The sequence below is a fragment of the Erinaceus europaeus genome, chromosome 20, assembly GCF_950295315.1.
Source record: "Erinaceus europaeus chromosome 20, mEriEur2.1, whole genome shotgun sequence".
Taxonomy (NCBI): Eukaryota; Metazoa; Chordata; class Mammalia; order Eulipotyphla; family Erinaceidae; genus Erinaceus; species Erinaceus europaeus.
The window spans coordinates 11177533-11194501 of NC_080181.1; the positions used below are offsets into that span (position 1 = coordinate 11177533).

Here is a 16969-nt window from a genome sequence, read left to right on the forward strand (position 1 = left end):
GGAGCCTTAGACGTGTGAGTCCTGTGTTCTACCAGTTAAGTTATTTTCAGGTGCTAGAATTGAGTCTTATTAAAGTGTTTGAAAATATTGTTTTGTCAGAAAAGTCATGATGTATTTTTACATAGGATAACACAGAAAAATAGGTCATGACTTCTCTGACAACCCAGCAGACTTCTAACACATTGGCTCTCTTATGTTCTGGCAGTCTCAGTAATACCAAACTTTAAGGAGCTATTAGTGGGTCTTTCTATCCAAAAGAACTTTTTAACAGCTTGAGAATAAAAACATCATCACAGTTGATTTAAAGTGAGCCTCCCAGGACTGAGGAGAGAGCTCAGCCCATAGAATACACCCTTGACCATGCTCAAGGACCTCAGTGTGCATCCCTGGCCATGCATGGTAGCACTATACAAAGGGAGGACTTCATGAGTGGTGTTATGGGGGTCTCTCCTCCTCTTTCTGTCCCTTGCTCTACCTGGAAAAAAAAGAAGAGGGGTGAAGGATAGATAGCATAATGGTTATGCAAGGAGACTCTCATGTCTGAGACATGAGACATGCCCCAGGTTCAGTCTCCTGCACCACTGTAAGCCAGAGCTCTGGTAAAAAAAAAAAAAAAAAAAAAACAACCTGCAAGCAGTGAAAGCCCCAGTGCAGCCCTAGTAGTAAACAAACCAAAACACTGTTACACCATTATTGTTCCTAGGCTCTGAGAACTCAAGAACATATTTATTAGAGGTCAAAATGATTTTTTTCTTTACTATGTTTATAGAAACCTGGATACTGAAAATAAAGCAGTTTTGTTCTCTTTTTCTCAGTGATACTGATTTTGAAGGGCATTACAGTGAAACATGAAGTCACTGTGATTCATAAATCACCCTTGTTATCAGTCTGATGTTTTATTAAGAGTGTTTTGGTGGCTGGAATGGATAGTATATTTTGGCCCTGAAGGGGAGAGGAACTGTGAACGTGTGTGTGTGTGTATGTGTGTGTGTGTTTGACTTCTGTAAGAATTTCTAGTTATAAATCTCTGGCTTTGAATCCTTTCATGAAAAAGTAATGGATTGGAGGAAAAAAGAAAATGTGGTGGCATGGAAACTCACTCAAGTGGATTGTGGTCTTCAAGGTCTGAGGAAGAAAGACAGTAACTAGCAAACATGATGGTCCATGAAAGAGAACATGAAGCACACATTCCAGAATGCACCCAAGGGTCACTCGTCCCTGTGCTGAGGGGCCCCTGTCCTAAGAGAGGGACTGAGGCAGAGCTCCATGCCTCCACAGAACATACTTCCTTCAGTGTGACTTGTGGTTAGAGAACATCAGAGAGGGAGCACATTCCACGCTTTATGAGATCATTTCTCTTTTTAAAAAAAATAATTTTTAAATGAACTATTATTTATTTATTTACTAGATAGAGACAGCCAGAAATCGAGGGAAGGGGGAGACAGAGAGACAGAGAGACACCTGCAGCCCTGTTTTACCACTTGTGAAGCTTTCCTCCTGCAGGTGGGGGCTGGGGACTCAAACCCCCGTCCCTGTGCACTGCCACACGTGTGCTCATCCAGGTGCACCAATGCTTGGCCCCCAGATCATTTTTCTTGCATAGAAGAAACTATATATTGCAGCCTTTTAAGGGAAAGGTAGGGGAATAAACTTGAGAGAAGCTAGTTAACTTTTCTTTGCACTCATAAATAGCAAAAAGACACTCATTTTCTGAAAACTCATTAATGGCAGAGGAGGAAACTCAGAGTTCATCAAGATTTATGGTTTATTCCAAGAAATAACCATGTTTAATTTGGGCATGTGACAGATGTGCAATGCCACCAATATATACTTGGAAGAAAACAGATGGAGGACTGGAGAGAGCTTTTGGGTGAAGTGTGACAGCATCCTGTGTATGGTATGCGCCTGAAGACCTGTGAGTTTCGGGCAGCTACAAGAAAGGCTCTAGCTGACACACCTTGTGCTCAGAGCATGTGGGGCAGCTGATGATGCAGTAACAGAATTCTTTTAATTCTGATTGAAAAGACAAGTGTGTTGGTTGGCGAGGGGTTTCTTACCTTCTGCCGAGGGATGGCAGATTTGTTTTCAGTTTTTGCTGTCTGAGGTTTAGACAGAATGGATAGGGTCCTCATGTTGTACTCCTTAACTTGCTTTGCATATTCCTTTTGCTGTATGGATTTCTGCATCTGCTGAGAGAAACATAGTGTGACCCTCAGGCCTTGCTAGAGCCTGTGCTCTCTTTTCAAAGTGATGCTAGCCTTGGTGAGCAGCCACCTGGTACCAACACACAGGAGAAGCAGGTGACGTAAGGGAATGGTTAAGTCCATCTCTCTCTGCAAGGAGCGTCTCTGCGCTGCACAGCCAGTGTTTCCTGAGCAATGGCTAAATCACAGCCAGCCCCTTCTTGCTGCATTTACCCAATTTGTTTTCATTTGTGCTTCCAACTTTGAACTATACTCTCTTTTTATGCCTTGAGTGCAACTGCAGTTAAAACACATTAAATGAAGATCTCTTTTCACTAGAGGAAGAGAATAAAGTGGATGCACTTTTCATGGCTGGGAAACTCTTGCCCTAAGTGTCTTCTCTGTAGTCACTCTTCAGAATTACCAGGCTAGCTCTATGGGAAAAGGATGACAGCCAGGACACACACACACACACACACACACACACACACACACCGTCACCCAGACACACACACACACCATCACCCAGACACACACACACACCATCACCCAGACACACGCACACACGCACACACATACGCACACGCACACACACCGCCACCCAGACACACACACACACACACACCGTCACCCAGACACACGCACACACCATCACCCAGACACACACACACACCATCACCCAGACACACGCACACACGCACACACATACGCACACGCACACACACCGCCACCCAGACACACACACACACACACACACACACACACACCGTCACCCAGACACACACACACACACACCATCACCCAGACACACACACACACCATCACCCAGACACACGCACACACCATCACCCAGACACACGCACACACGCACACACATACGCACACGCACACACACCGTCACCCAGACACACACACACACACACACGCACACCGTCACCCAGACACACACACACACCATCACCCAGACACACACACACACCATCACCCAGACACACGCACACACGCACACACATACGCACACGCACACACACCGCCACCCAGACACACACACACACACACACACGTCACCCAGACACACACACACACCATCACCCAGACACACACACACACCATCACCCAGACACACGCACACACGCACACACATACGCACACGCACACACACCGCCACCCAGACACACACACACACACACACACACGCATACACACACACCACCCAGACACACACACACACACTCACACACACACACACACACACACACACCCTGTCACCCAGACACACACTATCACCCAGACACACACACACACACTCTCACTCTCTCTCTCTCATCCAGGCTAAAGCATTTTATTTTATGGCTCTCCATCCATGCTGCTTCAGAAAAGTCTTTCTATTCAGACAAGACATCTGTATTAGGACGTTGTTTGGGGGAGCATTTTTGCGCACGCTTTGTGGAAGACAGATGGGCAAAGAGAGTCAGGTGTGAGAAGGCAGATCCATTCCACACTCACTTTGTCTCTGATGGACCCGAGATCAGGGCCGAGGCCTCCCAGCTTCACGTCTCTTTTCTGATAACCTTTCAGCTTGGTAGTCTAGAAACACAATCACAGAAACAGTATCTTTTAAGGCCTCCTATGTTCCAAATTGTCCCACATTAGGAATTGTTCCACATTAGGAAGGAGCAGGAAAAGTGGGGAGGGTCTGTGGGTATATCTCCCAAGAAATCCTGCACTTCAGAGGCAGTTTGTTGTTGTTGTCAGTGGTCGTGCCCCCCCCCCCCCATACACAACCACCCTGCAGAGCACTGCTCAGCTCTGGCTTGGGGTGTGGGGGTTGCACCTGGGACATTAGAAGTTCAGGTATGAGAATCTGCTTGCATGACCATTATGCTACCTTCTCCCTCTCCACAAGAGGTAGTTCTTTATGATTTCTAGGGTAATCAGTAGCTGACTAGTTCACATGTCTTTATGTCTTTTTTTTTTTTTGCCTCCAGGGTTATTGCTGGGGCTCAGTCCCTGCACTATGAATCTACTGCTCCTGGAGGCCATTTTTCCCATTTTTGTTACCCTTGTTGTTTATCATTATTGTTATTGCTGTTGTTGTTGTTAGATAGGACAGAGAGAAATGGAGAGAGGAGGGGAAGACAGAGGGGGAGAGAAAGACAGACACCTGCAGACCTGCTTCACCACCTGTGAAGCGACTCCCCTGCAGGGGGGGGGTACTTGAACCGAGATCCTTAAATTGGTCCTTGCGCTTTGTGCCATGTGTGCCTAACTTGGTGTGCCCACCCCCCTAGTTAACATGTTTTGACTTTCCTACTTCTGTAATAAGAATGCTGGAAATTGTGGAAACTGTAAATAAAAAATGTCAAGTGAGGAAATTGCTGTTTTGTGACTGATACTTTGAACATAGCACGCGCATTTCAGATTGTTGCAGATGTTTGTTTGTGCGCCAGACCTTCACCGTGCAGTTCCACTGCTCCTGAAGTCCTTCTCCCCCACCAGGTAGTGAGAGACAGGAAGGAGAGACACCACAGCACCACTCCATCATTCTTAAAGCTTTTCCTGGGGGGCAGGTGGTGGTGCAGTGGGTTAAGCGCACATGGTGCGAAGCACAAGGACTGGCGTGAGGATCCACGTTCAAGCCCCTGGCTCCCCACCTGCAGGGGAGTCCCTTCACAAGCGGTGAAGCAGGTCTGCAGGTGTCTGTCTTTCTCTCCCCCTCTCTGTCTTCCCCTCTTCTCTTGATTTCTCTGTGTCCTATCCATCAACAAGAGCAATGACAACATGAATAATAATGACAAGGGCAATAAAATGGGAAAAATGGCCTCCAGGAGCAGTGGATTCATAGTGCAGACACAGTTCGTATGAATGGTGCTCCCAAATCTTAAAAGTGACATCTGTACAAGGACACATTCTGTTCCTTGTGGCCTTGTTGACTGACTGAATAGAGTTTATACCAATGAACTTTGCTGCCTTTTTTTTTTTTTTTTTTTTAACCAGAGCACTGCTCAGGTTAGGCTTATAGTGGTGCTTGGGATTGAACCTAGGTCTTTTGAGCCTCAGGCATGAGAGTCTCTTTGCATAACCATTATTCTATCTACCCCTGCTTCCCTGCCATCTTCTTTTGTAGGTGCAGAGTCAAACAGTCTTTTCCCCAGGTCCCCTAGCACTAAGCTTTGATTTAAGAGTTGAGTAAAAGTTTGCTGGGGTTGATAGAGGGAGCAGCTTGGAGACCTTTTAGTCAAGGGCGAGGCATAGCTGCTTTCATTCCCTTTGCTGGAATGGGGATGTGATTCCTGGAGCTGCAGGGGCACTTTTATAGCCAGGTAGGGAAAAGGAACATGAGAATCTTAGAAATGCTGGTTCTGATGTTCTGAGTGGGATCACACTTTCTAGAAAGTATCACTGGTAGGGGACTGTGTGAAAGAAGAATACACCCTTATTATTAAAAGTTGCTATCAATATCCTTTCTGTGACTTGCAGCTGAAGGCACTGTTTCTAATATCCCAGTGCTTGATCAGAAGGGACAAAATCATGTCATTTAGGTGACATTTCTACACTATATGATAGATTAAAAATCATGTAAATAGAATTTGTCTAGTTAGAATCTTAACCACTCAGCTCCCCACCTGCAGGGGAGTCACTTCACAAGTAGTGAAGCAGGTCTGCAGGTGTCTGTCTTTCTCTTCCATCTCTGTCTTCCCCGCCTCTCTCCATTTCTCACTGTCCTATCCAACAACAATGACATCAGTAACAACAACAATAATAACTACAACAATAAAACAACAAGGGCAACAAAAGGGAATAAATATATATAAAGAATCTTAACCACTTGCAGTAAAAAAAAAAAAAAACCAAACTCAGTGGTTCTAATATTAAGAGTCAAGAGAAGATTCTTAAGCCTTTTAGACTATAATCATTAAAATTTGTTACTGTACACAGTGATAGAAATGTTGAAGGGCATTTCAAAATAAAAGCATCTTTAAGAAAATAGTCACCACATAGCAAACCCAATATAACACTTTCCTATCCTTTTTCTCTTTCTGTTGATACTTTTATAAAACTGCCCTACTACCGACTTTTTTTTTTTACTAAGAAGTTTAGTACACTATTCCCATCACTGTCTTTTGAAATGTAGTCTTCATGCATTTTATTGTGGTTGAATTGTTCTTTTTCTCCCTAAATGAACATTTAAGATATTTAAGGGAATGAGTGCAATTTGTGGATATTCCAGTTATTGTTATTATTATTATTGCCTTCAGGGTTATTGCTAGGATTTGGTGCCAGCACTATGAATCTACTGCTCCTAGAGACCAAGTTTTTTAATTTTTTTATTGGATAGCTCAAAGAGAAATTGAGAGAAGAGGGGAGGTAGAGATGGGGAGGGAAATATAGACACCTGCAGACATGCTTCACCACTTGTGAAGCGTTCTTACTGTAGGTGGGAAGTCGGGGAGCTTGAACCAGGATCCTTGTTGGGTACTTGTGCTTTTTACTCTGTGCGTTTAACCCAGTCTGATACTTCCTGGCCCCCTCCAATTATTTCATTGAGATAAATTAAAAGAATTGGAATTTAGACAAAATCAGACATGTTTGAGTCTATTAATGAACACTTCCATTAGCAGTCCATAAAATGTTCTTTCTGTCCAAACATCCATTGCACTGATAATTATCACAATTAAAAGTCACTGTGGGGGGTTTAGTAGCACTGAGGGTTAAGTGCACATGGTGTGAAGTGCAAGGACCAGGCGTAAGGATCCCGGTTCAAGCCCCCGGCTCCCCACCTGCAGGGGGGTCGCTTCACAAGCGGTGAAGCTGGTCTGCAGGTGTCTGTCTTTCTCTCCTCCTCGGTCTTCCCCTCCTCTCTCGATTTCTCTCTGTCCTATCCAGTAACATCAACAGCAATAACAACAATAATGGTAATAACAACAAGGGCACCAGAAAAAAGTCAGTTTTTTTTTTATTCTATTTTTCCCCCAAAGATTTTGTTTATTAGTTGGAGAAAGAAGTGAGAACCAGATGTCTACTCTGGCAGCACATGGTGCTGGAGAAAGAACTTAAGGCGTCGTCATGGTTTTAAGTCTAGCTCTCTGCCCATTGTATCACCTTGTAGATCACTATGCTTTAAAGTTCTTATTTATTAATTAGGAAGATCTACCGTAAAGAGAAAGAGCACCCCGGCTCCCCACCTGCAGGGGAGTCGCTTCACAGGCGGTGAAGCAGGTCTGCAGATGTCTGTCTTTCTCTCCCCCTCTTTGTTTTCCCCCTCTTCTCTCCATTTCTCTCTGTTGTATCCAACAACAACATCAACAACAACAATAACTACAACAACAATAAAAAACCAAAATGGAATAAATAAAGAAAAAAAGAAAAAAGAGAAAGAGCATATTGTCTCTTTTCTTTCTTTCTACCCCTGTCCCATAGTGATTATTCCAGGAGAATATATATATATTTTTTTTTGAAAGGGTTTGCGAGAGAGAGACGGAGGGGGAGTGGCAGAAGGGAGGGCACCTGCAGCACTGCTCCCCCACTCTTGAAGCCTCACGCCTGCAGGTGGTGCTCATTTTTAATAGGTGTACAAATACAAATACTTTGCTTTTGCAAACTTCTTCTCTCCTGTTGACCACTTATACCACTGCTTTTTATCTCTAAGTTATTCCTTGCCAGAGCAAGTCATACCCAAGTCATACATCCAATTTGTTCAAAACTGATGGGAAAGAAATGATGGGGGGGGGGTTGGGCAGTAATGCAGCGGGTTAAGTGCACATGGCGTGAAGCGCAAAGACTGGTATCAGGATCCCGGTTCGAGCCCCCAGCTTCCCACCTGTAGGGGGCTGCTTCATGAGCGGTGAAGCAGGTCTGCAGGTGTCTATCTTTCCTTCCCACTCTCTGTCTTCCCCTCCTCTATCCATTTCTCTCTATCCTATCCAACAACAACTACAACAATAACCACAACAACGATAAAACAATAAGGGCAACAAAAGGGGGAAAAATAGCTTCCAGGAGCAGTGGATTTGTGGTACAGGAACTGAGCCCCAGAAATAACCCTGGAGGCAAAAAAAAAAGTGATCAGAGGTGGGAGTAGATACCATAATGATTAGGCAAAGTGACTCTTATGCCTCCAAAGTCCCAGGTTCAACCCCCCACCATCCCACTGAACACAAAAGAGATTTCAAGCATGAATGAGTGCACATCATTCCCCAGTCTCTGTTTCTAGTGTCACTCCCAGTAAAGGTCCTGGCTGCCACAGATAAAGTCTAGCATTACATGTTGAAGGAGGGAGCGAGTGTGGCCCAAGGAGCCAGAGCCAGCCACCACCCCCCTCCCCTTACTGGGTGAGCTGAGCTGCACCCAGCCCAGGGTGGAACAGTGGCTCCCAAGGGAGTTTGTTCTGGGTGACAGGCAATGAAAAAGCCTGGATTTACTTGAATTTGACTCTGGTAATCTTGACTACTTCGCAGCACTGTATTTTGTTTGATCTCTGTCCATCCAAAGTCTTTTTCTAACAGCTTTATTGAGAGAGAATCCTTATAGCACCAAATCCAACCATCTGACACTGTACAAGTCACTGGTCTTCAGTAGCTTCATCTCCTTGTGCAAATGTCACAATAATCCAATTTTGGAGATTTTTCATCATCCTGAAAAGAAGCCCTGTCCCCACTAGCAGGTACCCCCTGCCTCCCTAGGCAACCACTAATCTACTTTCTGCCTCTTCAAAAGGTTTCAATGCTAAAATAATCCTTAGAATTTACTTTGGTTTGCCCCTCCTAGGTGGTTACAGGACTAGGTCACAGTAGTATGAGAACTTTGCTCCATCATGTCCCCCTCTCCCCCCCAAAAAAATAATAAACCCAGTAACCCAGCAGTGATAGTCCCATCAGTTCTGCACACACGGGGAGGGTAGAATAGAGGTATGTTCTCAGGATACCTCCTGATGAGCTCAGTGCTCACTTCTGCGTGAGACGCATCCATGCTAACAGCAGCCAACCCAAGCCAGCTGGGCACTGGGCGCTGGGCGCTGGGCACTGGTAGTTCCAGACTTGCCCTCTAATGCCCTGAGGGTGGACATTCAGCTGAGGGCAGATCTGCAACCAATGTGGCAGTGACCACACTTCTCAATTATGAGTCTTTTTAAAAATAGTTATTTATTCTCTTTTGTTGCCCTTGTTGTTTTATTGTTGTGGTTATTATTGTTGTTACTGATGTCGTTGTTGTTGGATAGGACAGAGAGAAATGGAGAGAGGAGGGGAAGACAGAGGGGGAGAGAAAGACACCTGCAGACCTGCTTCACCGCCTGTGAAGCGACTCCTCTGCAGGTGGGGAGCCGGGGGCTCAAACCGGGATCCTTATGCAGGTCTTTGTGCTTTGCACCACCTGCGCTTAACCTGCTGCGCTCCTGCGTGGCTCCTGACTCCTGAGTCTTTTTTTTTTTTTGTGTAAAGGGACTCATATTTGCATGGTTCCACTGCTCCCAGTGGACGTTTTTGCTTTCATTTTAATTTCAGATACAGACATAGACTGCGGTGGGGTGGGGGAGAGGAGAGGTACCACAGCACCTCTCCACCACACATGGAGGCTCCCCCGTGTTGTGCTGTGCATGATCACATAGTCACTCTCCTGGGGAAGCCATTTCCTGGCCTCTGCTTTTCAGAGTAAACCTGGGGACAAAGTGTGCCTGTACTGGAAACAACACGATGCTGACTATCCCTTGAGGACTCTCTTCAAGTCCGAGATGTCGTACCTTGTTGTGTATGTTGGGGAGGGGGGCACTGCAGGAGTTTTCTCTAGAACATTCCTCAGACATGTAACAGCAAGAGAGTTATTTAAAAACGGGACCCCCCAAACAATGCCCCCAGTGCCGGGGAACTGCAACTGGAGGAAATCAGCTCTGTGGTTGCTAACCCTAATCCAGATCAAGCTCTTCTTAGCAGTAGCCAGACTGTCTGTGACAGCAGACCCGGGAGTTAATCACCACAGGGCAGCGTGCCCCGGGAGCCATGTTTGGTGGCAGTGGTGTGTCTCCCCTCGCACTGTGTTAATCTCGCAGCCTGAGGTCGGGACTTAATGGCATGGACAAGGCTGAGTATTCATGAATCGGTCCCAACTGGGTAAGAGGAAGGGTGCTGGGGCCTATTATCTTTACAAATCCTCAAGTTTTTAATGTGATTCCAGTCCATTCCCTTGGAAACCAAAAGATTTGCTGTTGACCAGCAAATGGGCGTGACCTGGGTAATGTGTCCCTCTGTCTGGTGCCCCGGCCACCTGCTGTCCCACACAAATAGCTCACGTCTGAATCACTTTAGCTCCTGGAAGTGCTGAAAGGACAAAGAGGGCTGCTGTACATACAGGCGTCAGACTCCAGGTGAAAGTGTTGACCCAAGAAAATGGATGCTTTTGGACTGGAATAGAGGCAGGAAGAGAGGGTTTTCCCAGCCTGAGAAGAGGGTGTGGACAGCGGTAGCCTGCAAGTCCAGTCTCTCCTTCCTGCTGCCTCCCATGCTCGGATTTTGGGGGACACACTGTGTCTTGGTTCTTGCTCCCACGTTTTCACAGGCAGTCAGGAATTTACATTGTGAACAGAAGAGAAAGTATCATGCAGTTGATTATCTGTTCTTTGCTGGAGACAACCAGACTTGGCTATTTGACTTAATTACCTGCCAAGTCTTAAAAAAACAAACAAAACCTAGTTGCAAGTATTAGGAAAGAGGAGCTGGAATACTAACTAGTCTGAGTCCCAGAAATATCAGGTGAGAGAGCAGAGAACCTGGAGATGGTGGAGTTCAGGACTTGAACTAAATCCTGTTGACAGAGGGGAGCATTTAAAAGCTTTTAGTATAGGGCAGCGGGGAATAGCATAATGGTTATGCTAGAGGATTGTCCAAAAAAACAATTTCAAAGCCCCAGGTTCAATCCCCAGGACTACCATAAGCCAGAGAGCTAAGCAGTACTCTAGTAAAAAATGAAAGAATTAAATAAGTAAACCAACACGAGCTTCTGCTTTGGTGGTGGTGGTGTACCTGGTGGAACACCTACTTTCTACAATAAGCTGCAGGCCAGAAGGCTTTCCTGAGGCAGTGTCCCAGGCCTTCCAAAGGCTGTATCAACATCAGATCTTCGTGGGCTCTACGGAGGGCTTTAAAAAGGGTGTTACTGGGGCTGGGCAGTGTTGCACTGGGTTAAGCACACATGGCCCAAAGCACAGGGACTGGCTTAAGGATCCTGGTTAGAGCCCTCCGGCTCTACACTTGTAGGGGGGTCACTTCATAAGCTGTGAAGCGGGTCTGCAGATGTCTTTCTCTCCCCCTCTTCATTTTTCTCTGTCCTATCCAACAACAGCAACAACAATGGCAAAAAAAAAAAAAAAAAGGAAAAAGTGGCCTCCAGGAGCAGTAGATTTGTAATGCAGGCACCAAACTGAACCCTAGCGATAACCCTGGAGACAAAAATAAATAAATAAATTAATTAATGTAAATAAAAATATAGGACATTATGGTTTGCTTGGGATATTACAAAATGTCAAGGTCAATACTCTCCTGGTTGTTGAAATCCTTTCTCTGGCAGCTTCTCAAGTGGCTCTTAAAGCCTCTACTTGAATATGACAGAAGGGAGGAAGCCTCCTTTTATTTTTTTCCTAAAGATTTTATTTACTTATTTATGAGAAAGACACAGATGAGAGAGAGAAAGAACCAGACATCACTCTGGTACATGGGCTCCCGGGGATTGAACTCAGGACCTCATGCTTGAGAGTCCAGTGCTTCATCCATTGCACCACCTCCCGGACCACAGAAGCCTGCTCCTTTCCATCTTTATGCACTACTGTCTCCTAAAAGCCCAAATCCTATAGGTTTGTGGTTATGCATTTTGAGGTGGAGAGACTACACCTTCTCTTTCACATGGCAATTAAAGTCAACAGGTATCTCCTGAGTGCTGTCAGGCACTGTGCTGTGTACTACATATGGATGAATAAATGAATGGTCCAGACTTTAGGTAAATAAATCTCATGAACTAATGAAGCATGGCCTTGCATACGAGATACTACACTGTAACAGACAGACAGCTGTGTTCTATCATACTAAGACTGTCCCAACTCATGGGGGTTGGGCAGTTTTGCACCAGCTCAGGAGCACACGGTGCCAAGCTCAAGGATCCCGGTTCAAGCCCCTAGCTCCCCACCTGCGGCGAGGACACTTCACAAGCAGTGAAGCAGGTCTGTAGGTGCCTATCTTTTTCTCTCCCTCTCTATCTCCTCCTCCTCTCTTGATTTCTCTCTGTCCTATCCAACAACAATAACAACAGCAACAAAGATGCTATTTATTTTCACGTAGGCACAGACAGATACTCTATGATGGTGCAAATGATTGAACCTGCCACCTCTGAAGCCTCAGGCATGCAAATCTGGTGCACTGCCTTTGTGCTGTCTCCCTGGGCTGTCTTCTGAGGGTTCTGATGGCCCAGCATGAAAGCTACACCTCCATCTCACTGTCTGTGCTGGGACTCCCCACAGGCTGCTGCTCCCAGCCCAGCCTCCCTGCTGGTCTGTAAAGCAGAATGGGTGGGGTTGACTTTTCCTTGTTCTCCTGGGGACTTTTACTGAGAAGAAATTGGTCTTTTAGTGTTTCCCTTTGCCCGCTGCTTCCTTCTTCCCCCAGTTTTCCTAAGACCCACAGGGAAAGAGTTAGTGCTTAGCAAGGGAAACTTCACAGCAAAGAGCTCAGCAGAGCTCAGCCACTGTTTGGGTAGAAAGTCCAGGTGCCCCTCTCCTGGGCATTTCCTGCAGCTGAGCTGAGCTGAGCTTGGGTCAGGAGGAGCTCTTGGGTCCAGGGAGGTAGCTCAGAGGTAGAGCTCAGGACCTGCAAGCCTATGTTCTAAGTTACATCCTCAGCACTGTGCATGCTAGAGTGATATTTAATAAATAGAAATAAAGGCCAGATTGGAAGAGGGGGCATAGGGAAACGTAGCGACAGCAAGGTGGCTTTTGTCCACAAGGAGACATGAGAACAGGCTAGGGGAGACTCCGCTTAGACCAGGGTGGAGGTGGTGTTGGAGCTGGGGCTCACTTGACAGTTTCCTGAGATGAAGCCAACTAGGAATGGAGGTGGGCTTCCCAGCTGCAAAGACCCCAGGGAGGAAAAAAGGAAACCCCAGGGGGTGGAGAGAGCCCTTAGTTCTGGACCCGAGCATCCCCCCCCCCCCCCCCCCCCCCGCCAGATGTGAGGAGTGGGGGGATCAGGCCCCGTGTGTGTTCTCAAAAGTGCCTGGGTACCTTAGCACCGCTTCTTCTCTGCTGCTTCCCTTTCTCCAGCTGGGACAGGTGGCCTTCCGAGCTGCTGCGGTTGATTTTCCGGAGGTTCCTCTGGCTCCTCTCTGAGCTGAGCTGGGTTTCACTCTCCCCGTGCCTCAGTATTGGTGGGAAGGCGAGGCTGGGGAAGCCCTCCTCACTGGGCTGCACTTCCGTCAGCTGCACCAGCGCTTGTTGGTGCTGCTCCATGAGCTCAGCCAGCCGGGAGTCCGGGGATATACGGGGGGACCGGCCATCGGCCGAGGAGTGGAATTTCCTGGGTGGGAGATAGCACACGTCTGCTGACACCTGGACACACAGAGCCTCCAGCATTACAGCTTATGAGCTGGGGACTTGAAAGATTTGTCACCCCCAAATCAAATCACTGAGCTTCAACTTACTCTTATTTTAGGATCACCCCCCCTTTTTTTTTTTTTTGTTCTTTTGGATGTTCTTACAGTTATTTTAGAACTTTCATCTATGCATTCTGAATAGAAAAGATACCATACCAGTTGGAAAAAATTAGACTTTCCCTACTGCAAAAAAAAAAAAAAATGTTGGGTTAAACAAAGATAGTTTTTGTCTTTTTTTTCTACCTGAGAATGCTCTCATGCTGTGGTGTCTCTCCCTCTGTCTCTGTCTCTCAAGAAAAAAGAAGTCCTGAATGGTGAACTTAGACATGCATGGCACATATATTTCTCTGCATGCATCTAAGATTGTTAGTGTAGACCATTCCAGTTTTGGAGATAATTAGAAACATTTATCACTGTGCGCACGCACGCGTGCGCGCGCGCGCGCGCGCGCGCGCGTGCGTGCGTGCGTGCGTGCGTGTGTGTGTGTGTGTGTGTTGTATTGTATCTGTCTTTTCTCCTTCCTTCTAACTTTTAGGTTAACTGCAGTGGAAAAAAGTTTCCAGGGAAGAAGAGAGGAATTAGAAAAACAGACATCAAACTGAACTGTTTTAGGCAAAAATCAGAACCAAGGATATGGCCAGGTGAATTTTCCCCTGACTTGTCTCCATAAACACTTTCCCCATGCATCCTCTCCTGTCTTTTTCCTGCAGGGAGCCATGAGAAATGGCTTGAAATTCTTACCATAGTATCTCTAAATTCTTATATTTTGTCTCTGCGTAAGTCTGCTTAGGGCGCTGCTTATTTTCAGTTGACCCATTCATATTTCTGCTAGAAACAGCCTGGGGGTCCTTCTGGCTCTGGGGCTCCTGTCTCTTAGAAAGTTCATTAAGGTGATTTAAGTCCATATTAGAGAGGGCATTGGTGTGCAGCTGCTGGTGTGCAAACCTCTTTGCCTCTTGGCCTTTGTGTGCTCTTTCCTTGTTTGCATTCATCATGGAGTGGTAGCCGGCAGAATTTTTAGGGGCTACCTGGTCAAAGCCCTGTTTGGGTGGGGCCAGTCTGCTGGTGTGGACTTTGGGTCCTGAGCCCCTAAGTGTGCCCCAGTGCTGCAGCTCATTGTCTGGGACACTGATGAACAACACAGCTTCATGCCTTGTTGAAGAATCAACTGGCTCAATCTGGTGCTGCTGCTGTCTCGACATGCTGTTCTGGTTTCCCTGAGAGATGCTCTGGTCTTCTGGCGCTAAAGGCTTGGGGTTATTCTGGCGTCTGTGGTGTCGCCGGACCTTGTGCCTGGCTGGCCTTCTGGAAGGTTGCTGGCCATCGGTGGTTTCGGAGGATGCACCTCTCAGGCCATGGTTTGGTTTTGTGCTTTCAGGCTGAGACCACTGCTCCTGATAGTTCTAAAAAGACACTTTTGGTTAATAACATGAAAAGGCTGGCATGCTTCAGATCTATCTACCTACCTTTCTTTCTCTTTCTTTCTTTCTTTCTTTCTTTCTTTCTTTCTTTCTTCTTCCTTCCTTTCTTTCCTTCTTTTCTTCTCTCTCTCTCTCTCTCTCTCTCCTTCTCTCTTTCTTTCTTTCTTTCCCTCCAGGGTTATTGCTGAGGCTTGGTGCCTGCACTATGAATCCATTGCTCCTGGAGGCTATTTTTTTCCCCTTTTGTTGTCCTTGTTGCTTATCGTTGTTGTTATTATTATTGATCTCTTGCATGTACTTTGCAGCTGAGTCACCTCTTGTGTAATTTTAATCTAATTTATGTTTTCTTAGGGAATTGACAAGAGCTTATACCACTCCAGCATCCATGGACTTCCAACTGTCTGCACCTTGGCTGTTCCACATGGTGCTGAGGATTTGCATGGCAGGTATGTGCCCTACTCACTGAACAACCTCTCTGACTTTGGGTTGGTCTTTTGCATTCACAAGTCTCTGCCTAAAAGTATTATAAAGTGAAGTGTTACCAAATGGGAGAAGATTCAGCTTTACCTTAAAGACCTGCTTACCAAGAAAGTGAAAATCTATTTCAAAACAGACAAGCTTGTTTTAACTCCAAATGAACCATCTAAACACACACACACACAAACAAAAAACCTTAGTCAGAAAGAGGTTAACCATAACTGACAATTTACTTTACTAGCCAAGCACAAGCTTTGTATGAAATACAATTCAGATGATAGGTCTTCTTACTCATACAGGTCAGAAGCTGTATAGAAATTATCTCTTCCCCAGATGAAACAAATTAGGTTTTGTTCAGAGACCATCTGTGAAACCACAAGGGTAGTTTTGCTTCTGTTCCTTAATATAACCTGTACTTAGGCAATCAGACATCTGGGGTAGGCATTTCAATTTCAGAGTGGTCTTTATGCTTTTCAAAGTCTTGTAACAACAAAATGTACTCCTGGTATAATAGATAGACTATGTAACTATATTGTGCTAAGCCATTTGGAAATATTTTCCAAGGAATAAAGTACTCATTACTTTGTGAACAACTAGCTGAGTTGAGAGGCCTTTGGGAAGAATGATTAAATGCTTAGTGAAGACAGATGACCATGTGCATCCATGTCTTAGGCAGCTGGAGTACATTTGCCCTTCTGGAACACATACAAAACATCTCTATAGCCTGTGTCTATGCAATGATTATTGGGGAAATGCAAGTAACCTGGATCATTTAAAAAAATATTCTTGACTCAATCATGTTTCTCTCTGCTACATAGAATGATCAAATAATTGCCGTGAGTTCAACTTCTGTATAAAGACAGAATCCTAAAGACAGTATCCTATTCCTGTATGCTAGTAAATGGCTTGCCATTTCTAACAAAGTCGTGTTATAATAAGATTGAAACGACTAAATTTAATACACTAATATATATATGCATATATGTATGTATATATTTTAAGTTTCTTATAAAAATATTTTTATTTTATTTATTATTGGATAGAGCCAGACATAGATTGAGAGGGAAGGGGAGAGAGAGACACCTGCAGACCTGCTTCACCACTTGTGAAGCTTTTCCCCTGCAGTTGTGGATCAAGGGCTTGAACCTGGGTTCGTGTGCACTGTAAGCATACACATATGCTTAACCAAGTGCACTGCCACCTGGCCCCTTTATATATATATATACTTTTAAAATATCAGGTTTTAAAGTATGAATGGCA

The 16969-nt window shown here is 45.5% G+C and overlaps 1 protein-coding gene across 3 annotated transcripts in view; it reads right to left on the bottom strand.

The window, feature by feature from the left end:
• JHY (junctional cadherin complex regulator) overlaps positions 1-16969 on the bottom strand; it is a 55970-nt gene that overhangs the window by 1228 nt on the left and 37773 nt on the right. The window contains exons 5-8 of one of the 3 annotated variants that reach the window (XM_007528963.3): positions 14553-15214; positions 13444-13735; positions 3690-3770; positions 2058-2186 (exon numbers count right to left, since the gene is read on the bottom strand). In XM_007528963.3, coding sequence (XP_007529025.1) covers positions 2058-2186; positions 3690-3770; positions 13444-13735; positions 14553-15214 — 1164 coding nt within the window. Of the gene's footprint in view, positions 1-2057; positions 2190-3689; positions 3771-13443; positions 13736-14552; positions 15215-16969 lie in introns of all 3 variants that reach the window. The other 2 variants (XM_060179874.1, XM_060179875.1) reach the window with 2 other exon arrangements.